General features: G+C 53.0%; 1 protein-coding gene across 4 annotated transcripts in view; it reads right to left on the bottom strand.

Annotated features, from left to right (window-relative positions):
• Nucleotides 1-3,273: 3,273 nt before the first annotated feature.
• The window catches only part of OLFM2 (olfactomedin 2), an 88,507-nt gene continuing 81,107 nt past the window's right edge, over nucleotides 3,274-10,673 (bottom strand). For 3 of the 4 annotated variants that reach the window (XM_033199057.1, XM_033199056.1, XM_033199058.1), the window contains exons 2-6: nucleotides 10,105-10,254; nucleotides 7,236-7,382; nucleotides 6,784-7,003; nucleotides 6,331-6,437; nucleotides 3,274-4,410 (exon numbers count right to left, since the gene is read on the bottom strand). In XM_033199057.1, the coding sequence (XP_033054948.1) occupies nucleotides 3,733-4,410; nucleotides 6,331-6,437; nucleotides 6,784-7,003; nucleotides 7,236-7,382; nucleotides 10,105-10,254 (1,302 nt within the window). In that variant the 3' untranslated portion in view covers nucleotides 3,274-3,732. Of the gene's footprint in view, nucleotides 4,411-6,330; nucleotides 6,438-6,783; nucleotides 7,004-7,235; nucleotides 7,383-7,608; nucleotides 7,723-10,104; nucleotides 10,255-10,673 lie in introns of those variants that run through there. The other variant, XM_033199059.1, reaches the window with a different exon arrangement.

The following is a 10,673-nucleotide window of genomic DNA, read 5'->3' as shown; positions in this document are numbered from 1 at the left end:
AAGGTTTAATGGGTTTCCTCTCAGCTCCAGAGGGCTGGGGAGAGCCAGCTGCATGGCTACACTACCAGGCAGAATGTTCCCCCGTCGCCTGGTGGAAGGGGGTTGGGAGTGAGGCAGCCGCGCCACCATTCACACCAGCAGTTGGATGTGGGGTTGGGGAAGTGACTGCACCCCTCCTGGAACAGTGGAGGCCCTGGTTCTGGAAGGATAGGAAATTAGTGGCTGGGGCCCAGAGGGTTTGCTGAGTTCCACTCCAAGGTGAAGAATGGGCTTTGTGTCCTGTCAGCAGCAGGGCCCAGGGAAGGGTGTGCATCATTCTGTGTGGGAGACGCTGCCCCCCACCCGTGTGTGTATGTGTGTGTGTGTATGTATGTATGTGTCTGCGTTTGCCCAGTAATGTGTGGGACCATGTGATTGGTTGTCTCTGTGTCCTGTGCATTTTGGGAGTCCCCTGGTCTGAGTGTGACCACCTGCCCCTCCAGGCACCCCCTTCCCTTGTTCTGTGCAGTGGCCAAAACCCAAATGAGAATGTCGCTGTTAGGTAACCATGTCTCCAGAGCCCACTTCGGGGCCGTGATTCATTATTAAGCAGCTGTGCATTCCCTTACCTCCCACTCACCCCCTCCTGCCTAGAACCAGGGCATAAAATCCCAGGCCTTTAGGATGGTGACAGTGTAGTCTTCCCTAGTGCCACTTTACAGGCACCTCCCAGGCCAGACCTGCCCCAGGGGGTCAATCTCCACATGCCCCTGGCTTCTGGGGCCGCAGGGCAGGGCTGGAGCAGGTCACCTTGGAGTAAACGGGATTACTGCCCCAGGATTGGAGTTGGCTTTGCGGTGCCCATGTCCATGATGAGAGGGGAAATCAGTGAGTTAGCAGTGGACAGCCGAAGATGCACACACATGCACACAGATTGATCCTGGCCTGGGAAGTGTTAGTCTGCCTGCCCATCCTTGTTTGTAACAAAAACCACAAACTGAAAAGCTCTGACCCTGCGTGTGTGTGTGTGTGTGTGTGTGTGTGTGTGTGTGAGTGATCTCTCTGAGGACCTGGTACAGATGTGATGGACACACCCACACCCAGCCCCAATCGTGGTTTGAGAATGTGGCTCCCCAGCACTCAGCGTATTGTGGACAAAGATTGTGGACCTCAGCATCCTCAATTCTCCACCTTACTTTGGGAGAATCCAGTATCTAAGGGCGATAAACTACCCCGTCCTCTCACTGTGGAGACTCTCTGCTTCCAAATAAATGTAAATTGGGGTGGGAGTTAGGGGGATACAGATGTTCTAGGTGTCCCGGCTTTGTGCTGCTTTTCATTTCATTTTTCCAGCCGGTACAGAGTAAAGTGCCTCTCCATGTGCTAATCCGGGAATGAATCCTTTTTCCGATGTCAAACATATTCACTTAAATGGAAATTAATTGCTTTTCTTGAGGATTTCTCTAAAAATTGGGTTTAAATGAGTACATTAGGCAGTCCCATTTATTATTCATTGGTTTCATTCCCAATATGGCCCCAGTATCTGAGTTCCCGGAGATGCCAGCATGGAGCGGAGATGATCTAATCAGGGAAACCATTAATTAGAGATGGGGAGAGCCTCCCCCGGGGGGAGTGGGGAGCACCCACTCTGTGGCCTCAGCAGGGTGGGGGTCTGGGCCATTAGGGCTCTTTAAATGATATTTCTGCTCTGGATTCAATAGGGACCAACCACTGGAGTCAACATGGGGCAGGATCACCTGGGCAGCTTCCCCTACCTTCATTCTTGGCCCCTCAGCCCCAAGGGTGACGCTCCTCACTGTTCTTGTACCCCTTCCAACTAGCCTGGCTGCACCCCTTACGTCCACCTCACGCAGGCCTTCAGACAGGCCTGGCTCATCTAAAGCCCTCATCTGGTTCTTCCTCGTCTGTGACTTCCCCTCCCCTGCCTTTAGCCAGATCTCTAAGGCTGCTGAGGACTTAGCTCCTCCTTTTTTATTTTTAAAATTGAGACAAGGTCTCACTCTGTGGCCCTGCTGCAATGCAGTGGCGCTCATGGTTCATGGCAGCCTCGAACTCCTGGATTCAAGAGATCCTCCCACCTCAGCCTCCCGAGTAGCTGGGACTATAGGCGCACACCACCATGCCTGGCTAGTTTTGTCCATTTTTTTTTAGAGATAGGGTCTTGTTAGGTTGCCCAGGCTGGTCTTGAACTCCTGGGCTCAAGCAATCCTTCCACCTCAGTTTCCCAAAGTGCTGGGATTACAGGCATGAGCTGCTGTCAAGTCCCTTCCTGTCTCCCTCATACTCTTCTTTCCTGCCTCCAAAACGCCTTGTCTTTTCCTCTCCTTCCCCTCCAAGAGTTCTGGTTCCCCATCAAGGGCTGTCCCTGCCCAGTCCCTCTTCCAGGCAAACAGGCTCCATGTGTGGGGTGTGAGTGTGTGCAGCTGAAGGCACCTGAGTGCCCCTTTAGGCTGTTTCTAGCTTTTTTTGTGATTAGCTAACTCGGCACAAATGTGACTCGTTTAAAAACGATTTTTGAAATTACAAAGCAACAAGAGAAAAAAGAAAAAGGAAAAATTCAGCTGGGCCCTACTCTTTCATACCCAGCTTGTTAGAAGCCAGCTAGATTGTTAAAAACCCATTAAAAAAATTGCCAGACTGGCCGGGCTCAGTGGCTCACGCCTGTAATCCCAGCACTTTGGGAGGCTGAGGGGGGCGGATCACTTGAGCCCAGGAGTTCAAGATTACCCTGGACAACATGTTGAAACCCCCATCTCCACTACAAATACAAAAATTAGCCTGGCGTGGTGGTGCGTGCCTGTAATCCCAGCTACTTGGGAGGCTGAGGCACGCGAATCGCTTGAACCCAGGAGGCGGAGGTTGCAGTGAGCTGAGATCATGCCACTGCACACCAGCCTGGGTGACAGAGCAAGACTGTCTCAAAAAAAAAATTTTTTTTTCCAGACCACTTAGTAATGCATCAAGAGTGATTGGAGAGTGGCAATCCAGTGACAGGAGAATACTCATTTGAGGCCAGTTTTCATTGTTGTGCTAGAATTCTCGTTTGTTTTGATCAAACTGCTTTTAAATGAATTGCTTTCGATCAAAACAACTTGGGATTGGGTCTCCTCACCCATCTCCCCAAAGGGCTGGCCCTGGGGAACCCCTTCCCCCCAGTTTGCTTAAGCTCAAGTTATGGAATAAGGGGATTCTCACTGGAGAGGGGTCTCCAGGCTTGGACTTTGGGGCCACCTCCACCTCTGCCCCTATTGGACACACAGAGTCATCAAAGCATCAGATGTCAAAGGTCCTGTTTATTCCGGCAAACCGGAAAGAAAAAGTGTAAATAAAAAAAGAAACAGATCCATGCACTCAACTCCTGGGGGTGGGCGTGGGAGTGAGGGATGAGGAATGGATGGGAAGCAAGGAGGGAGGGGCGGAAGGACAGAGAGAGTTAGAGAGAGAGAGAGAGGCAGAGACAGAGAAAGAACTGGAGAACCAGAGGCATAAAAAGAAAAAGACATCCATAAAAAGGCAGAAAGAAAGAAGTGTATTAAAAGCAGGGATCAATAAAGGAGAAGAGGGGAAACTGAGAAAATAGACAAATACACAGGCAGAAAACAAAAGCCCAGCAAAAAGGCGGGGAGAAAGGGCATGACAGAGACAGATCACCCTTGAGGGACACAGGCAGAATGAAAAGGGCCCCCAGCCGCCGGAGGCCCCCCAGGCAGCAGCCCGAGCCACAGCATTGGCTCAGGGGTCCCCAGAGGTGCTGATGACGTGAAACAGGGTGACATTGTAGAGCACCTGGTGGCCGTTGTTCCAGGTATAGAGGGCGCGCTCCCGGGGGTTGTAATCCAGCATCGAGATGTGGGAATACTGGTTGTGGAAGGGCACGTCCGTGTACTCGTAACTGGACGTGTTGGTGAAATAGGCAAAGTAGACCTTGGCCCCAGCCAGGTGGGAGTTGGTCACGTAGAGCACGCCGCAGATCATGAAGGCCTCGCCGGCGCTGCGCTTGGGGTAGCCAGTGTCCCAGGACCGCATGACCTCGAGGGTGTGCGGGTCCAGCCGGCTGACCACAATGTTGCCCGCGTTCTGGTTGGTGGTGTACACAGCCCAGAGCCCGCTCTCGTCCACCATGAAGTCCATGTCGGAGAAACCGCCCCAGGAGTAGGGGAAGGTGTTGTTGTAACCAGCGCCCGGGAGGCTCCTCTGCACCAGCACGGAGCGCGAGCGGAAGTGGTATTTGACCACCACGTTGCTCTGGTACTTGTTATAGAACAGGGAGCCGTTGTACACCACGTGGCCCGTGCCTGCCCACGGCTGGGGCAGCAGGTGCTGGATAAAGTTCTGGCCTTTGATGAAGTCTCCCAGGGTACGGAACTCCAGGACCCGGCGGCCCTTGTAATAGCCATCCATGTACCAGACCTAGGGGAACAGCCGCTGGTCACTGGGGGGGGGACCACCACCAATGACCCAAGGGTCCCAGCACTAGCTACAGCCATTAGAGATCAACGGTCACTAAGTGGTCATTAGTCATGGGAATTCTGTTGACCATTCATTACCAATTATGGCCCTAGTGTGACCATGATCATCTCGTGGTGACAGCATTAACCATGGGCAGTGAATTCAAGTGATGCCTTATCACTCAGTGGCTGGCCAGTGACCACTAACCACCCAATATTCCAATGACCAGGGAATTCCTGGGCCCAGTGAGTCCCCAGGGGCTGCAGTTTCTTGGGGAACTGCATGGCCCCAGTGGGACCACGATCCCAGTGAGTGCTATTGGTCTTTTTTTTTTTTTTTTTTTGAGATGGAGCCTCTCTCTGTCGCCCAGGCTGGAGTGCAGTGGCGTGATCTCAGCTCACTGCAACCTCCCGGGTTCAAGCGATTCTCCTGCCTCAGCCTCCCAAGTAGCTGGGATTACAGGTGCATACCACCACGCCTGGCTAATTTTTGCATTTTTAGTAGAGATGGGGTTTCACCATGTTGGTCAGGCTGGTCTCGAACTCCTGGCCTTGTGATCCACTGTCTCAGCCTCCCAAAGTGCTGGGATTACAGGCATGAACCACCATGCCTGGCCTTGTTTTTTCTCTTGAAACAAGGTCTCATTGTTTTTCCCAGGCTGGAGTGCAGTGGCACAATCACAGCTCACTGCAGCCTTGACCTCCCAGGCTCAAGCGATCCTCCCACCTCAGCCCCCCGAATAGCTGGGACTACAAGCACAAGTCACCACGCCCAGCTAATTTATTGTATCTTTAGTAGAGACAAGGTCTCGCAATGTTGCCTAGACTAGTCTCAAACTGCTGAGCTCAAGTGATCTGCCTGCCTTGGCCTCCTAAAGTGCTAGGATTACAGGCGTGCGCCACCGCACCCAGCTGCTATTGATCTTAAAACAGACCTGAAGTGGACAATGCTTCATCCCAAAGGACCCTGGGAACTGCAGCCCCTGGGGACTCACTGGGTCCAGGAATTCCCTGGTCATTGGATAGTGGGTGATTAGTGGTCACTGGACAGCCACTGAATGATAAGACATCACTTGAATTCATTGCCATGGTTAACCAACCCCTGTCACCACGAGGTGACTAGGTGTGTCATCGACATTATCGCTGTCATCATGTTAACTAGCATTTGTTGTTTTTGTTTTGTTTTGTTTTGAGACAGAGTTTCATTCTTGTTGCCCAGGCTGGAGTGCAATGATGCGATCTTGGCTCACTGCAACCTCCACCTCCCGGGTTCAAGCGATTCTCCTTCCTCAGCCTCCCGAGTAGCTGGGATTACAGGCATGCACCACTATGCACGGCTAATTTTGTATTTCTAGTAGAGACGGGGTTTCTCCATGTTGGTCAGGCTGGTCTCGAACTCCCAACCTCAGGTGATCCACCCACCTCGGCCTCCCAAAGTGCTGGGATTACAGGCATGAGCCACCATGCCTGGCCTCATGGATGGTTCTTGTGTGTCCAAGTGATAGGCAGTCATGACTGTGGAAGCTACGAGAAGTCCAAAGGTCACTGAGCAGTGCTTGGTGGAGGAGGTCTCTTGTCCTTGGGAAGGCATTGGTCATTGGGTAGTTACTTGGATGTCAGTAGTCCCTGAGAACTGGTCGGTAGAACTCAGTAACCACTAGCCACTATACAGACACTGGAGGTCAACAGACTGGGATTCACAGGGCTGCAAAGCCCTTGGTCACTTGGGGGTTACTGGACAGGGAGGTCCAATGACCCTGGGGGATCCAGGACACTTTGGGCTACAAGACAGTCACCAGTGTGAACTCCCGGGGCACGTATGGGCAGTCAGAGGCTCTGTTCCTCCCAGGCCCTGACCCCAGGGGTGGGCGCAGTCACTCACCCGGCTATCCGCACTGGGGGCCATCGTGTCAGTCATCCAGGAGCCGAAGCGGGACCCCATGGCCCGAACGGTGATGGGGTTACTGACCCCGGTCAGCTTCCCACAGCCTGGGAGGCAGGAACAGGGGGAATGAGGATGGGGAAGGGAACAGCCCAAGAGAGGCAGGGCAAAGATGAAGTGCTATGATCAAGTTGGGAAAGTTGGGACCAGGGATGAGGGAAGACTCAAAATCTGGTCCCAATATGTTGTTCAGTTGTGAGTGAGGGGTTAGAGGCCAAGGATCAGGGCCATTTCCAGCTTCTAGACTCAAGTGTAGCCTTAGGTAGGAAGGTCAAAGGTTGAGGTTTAGAAATTAGAGGTCAAAACTGCCCAGCTTCTAGGCACAAACAGGTGATGTTGGAGTTGGGTGTGGTAGTCAGAGATCAGGGGTCAGGGTCAAGGGCCAAGGCATACCCAGCTTCTGGGCGCAGGCGTGGAGCCGGGCCTCCAGGGCCATCACCCGCTGCTGCAGGTCCTCGTACCCGTAGGCACCCATCTCCTCCTGGATGGCCGCCAGACTGCCGGAGAGATTCCTCATCTCCTCCCGCAGGCGTACAATGGTCCGTGTGTCTGCCTTGTACTGCTCCAGGACTGAGCTCAGGGGCAACAGTTCCGTCATCCTGTCCTTCAGCTCCTATGCATCAAGATGGAACCATGGCCAAGCCTGACCTCTGGCCTTTGACCCAGACATGACCTCAACCTCTGACTCATAACTTCACTCTTTGTCTTTGATGCGCACCTGGCCCTTGGCATTTGGCTCAGACTGGACCCTAGATTCTTCCCAGACATGACTCCACTGTAGGAACTAATGGATACCAAATCCCAATCATTCGTTTGACCTCTGGTCTGGACCCAGGAGGACCCACCTGGAAGCTCTTGGCTGAGAGGGACCCATCAGCCGCCCGGAGCCGAGCATCCAGGCTCCGCATGAGGGTCTCCATGCCGCGTACATACTGGAGGTCGCGATACGTCCGCAGCTCAAGGACCTCCATGGACTGGGAGACGTTCTGGACCTAGGAATGGGGACAACTGAAGGGACCAGACCTCCTTCCCCAAATCCCAACTCAGAGATGCCACAGACAAGAGCTGGCAGGGCCAGAGGCTGCGCAAACACCAGACCGACAAGGCCACCTTCTTCTCCCCTGAGCTTACCAGCAGCCTCCCAATCGTGTGCCCAATCCATCCATCCTCCCTCCTACCCACTGGCTCCCATCTGGTCCACCCACCACCACCTCTCACCTCCTCCCTAGTCTCCCAGTTCCACCTTCATCCCCTGTAGTCAATTCGCTACACAGCAGACAGAAGGAACTTTCAAAACAGAGATTAAATCACCTTCCTCCTCCACAGATCCTGCGCTGGCTGGTCCTGCCCCGCCCCCCACCCCACCCACTTCCTCTCTCTTTGTTCTCACAGACTCTAAGCTCCTTCCCTCCGCAGGGTCTTTGCACTTGTTGGTCTCTCAACCTGGAGTGCTGTTCCCCCCACATTCCCATGGCTGGCTCCTTCTCATCCTTCAGGGTTCAGCTGCAGCATCCCCCACTCAAAGCATCCTTCCCTGACCACTCTGTCCCAGGTAGTCGCTCACTCACTCTCCTCTTGCCTGATCATTTCTTTCCCAGCTGTGACTATGTAGAACATTCTTATCCATCTGCCTCCTTCAGGTGGGACCCTCAGAGACAGAGGCTGCGTCTCGCTTGTCCACAGCTTAACCTCCAGTGCCCAGCACTGGCCTGGAGTAGAGGCTCAATAAGTACTTTTTGGCTGAATGAGTAAAATAAACTTCCCTTGCCCTGGCCTCTCCTGACCCAACCTGAGAGCCCCCAGCTCCCACCTCCACCTGGCTATGGTGAACTCCACCTGGGTAGGTTGAACTCCCCCTGGCTAAGGTAGACTCCCACCTGACTAAGGTGAACATCCGGCTAAGGTTCACCTTGTTAAGGTGAACTCCATCTCTGGCTTAAGTAGACTCTCACCTGGCTAAGGTAGACTCCACCTGGCTAAGGTGAACACCTGGTTAAGGTAGACTCCCACCATATTAAGGTAGACTCTCACTTGGCTAAGATGAACACCTGGCTAAGGTAGACCCTCACCTGGCTAAGGTAGATTCCTACCAGCTTCACCTGACTAAAGTGGACTCCGCCTGGCTAAGGTAAACTCAGAGTCACCAGTGGATGCTTGTTGAAATACAGACTTTCCTGTACAATTATTCACATGACACTTGGAAACTCTCAGAAACCCAGCAGCCTAATACCCACCCTGAACGCCACAAAACATTTTTACAGTACTCTTCCCTTCTCCAGTTTCACGTTTCAGCTACCTGAGGCCAACCGCAGTCTGAAAATATTAAGTGGGAAATTCCAGAAATCAGCAATTTATAAGTTTGTTTTATTTATTTATTTATTTATTTATTTATTTATTTGAGATGGAGACTCGCTCTGTCACCCAGGCTGGAGTGCAGTAGTGCCATCTCAGCTCACTGCAACCTCCATCTCCCAGGTTCAAGCAATTATCCTGCCTCAGCCTCCCGAGTAGCTGGGACTACAGGCACACGCCACCATGCCTGGCTAATTTTTGTATTTTTAGTAGAGGCTGATCTCAAACTCCTGACCTCAAGTGGTCCACGTGCCTCGGCCTCCCAAAGTGCTGGGATTACAGGCGTGAGCTACCATGCCCGGCCCAGGGCACTATTTTCTATTGACCATGATCAGAGGTAGAAGGAAACTTTTATAGGAGCCTCTTGGGGTGGAGGGTGAGACCCTCCCCAATGGGCACAGAACGCCTTCTTAGCAGGTGAGTCTGGTGAACTGCAAAGCTGAGTGGGATGAGCCTGGTGGACCAGAGCTCACACATAGGACACTGAGATGCTGCCCCTTCAGTCTTCCTTCCTTCCCCTACCCCAACCCCAATAAGTGCTTGGCTTCTCTCCCAAAATAGCATTGAACAGGCCGGGCGCAGTGGCTCACGCCTATAATCCCAGCACTTTGGGAGGCCAAGACAGGCAAATCACCTGAAGTCAGGAGTTCGAGACCAGCATGACCAGTATGGTGAAACCCCATCTCTGCTAAAAATACAAAAATTAGCTGGGTGTGGTGGCACACACCCGTAATCACAGCTACTCGGGAGGCTGAGGCAAGAGAATCGCTTGGACCCGGGAGGTGGAGGTTGTGGTGAGCCGAGATGATGCCACTGTACCTGCACTCCAGCCTGGGTGACAGAGTGAGACTCTGTCTCAAAAAAAAAAAAAAGAAAGAAAGAAAAAAAAGCATTGAACAGATATTGGACCATCTGGGTATGGTGACTCACACCTGTAATCCGAACACTTTGGGAGGCCGAGGCCAGAGGATCACTTGAGCCCAGGAGATTGAGACCAGCCTGTGCAACATAGGGAGACCCCATCTCTACAAAAAATATAAAAATTAGCAGGGCATGGTGGTGCCTGCCTGTAATCCCAGCTACTCGGAGGCTGAGGAGTGGGGATTGCTTGAACCCAGGAGTTTGAGGCTGCAGTTAGCTGATCATGTCACTGCATTCCAGCATGGGTAACAGAGTGAGACCCTGGGTCAAAAGGGGAAAAAAAAAAAAAGGACCTGCCTGGAGAGGAGCTGGATTATCAGTCAGCTCTGAATAATTTGCATAGCTGGATATGGCCACTGGCTGACCTGGATGGGGCTGGAGGGCGGGGTGAGAACTGGGAGATTTTCCCAGCCGCCCCCAGGGCACCTGGAAGGTTCTCACCTTCTCCATCAGTTGCCGCAGCTCCCGACTCCTGCCATCTCGAGGGCAGGTACTTTGCGCTGGGATCACAGCCGTGCAGATGCATTTCCCGTCAGGGGCCTGGGCTGAAGTGTACAGCTGCCAGCCCTCTTCTGGGCTCTGGAAGAGAGTCTGCAAAGACATGGGCGTCAGAGACTAGGATCCCAGTGAGGGTCTCACCTCGCCCTCGCTGGGACAGGAAGGGGGCCCGAGGAAACCACAGATGGCCTTTGCTGGGCTCCAGGCATATGCCAGTGCCTGTTGTATGTGATCTCAGGCCCTCCTTAAGGAGCCTCATTTCACAGATGGCAAGACTGAGGTGCAGAGGGGTTAAGGAACACGGCAAGGAATTGGAGGACTCAACTGTTCTCCAAGACCAGAATTCATTCTCTCACACAGATTCGCGCACACACACAACACTGTCTCCATAACTGCCATTAGAACAGAGATCCGCCCGGCACAGTGGCTCATGCCTGTAATCCCAGCACTTTGGGAGGCCGAGGCGGGCAGATCACGAGGTCAGGAGATCGAGACCATCCTGGCTAACACAG

The sequence above is a fragment of the Trachypithecus francoisi genome, unplaced genomic scaffold (assembly GCF_009764315.1).
Source record: "Trachypithecus francoisi isolate TF-2019V2 unplaced genomic scaffold, Tfra_2.0 Lachesis_group5, whole genome shotgun sequence".
Taxonomy (NCBI): Eukaryota; Metazoa; Chordata; class Mammalia; order Primates; family Cercopithecidae; genus Trachypithecus; species Trachypithecus francoisi.
This window is presented reverse-complemented; position numbering and strand designations above follow the sequence as displayed.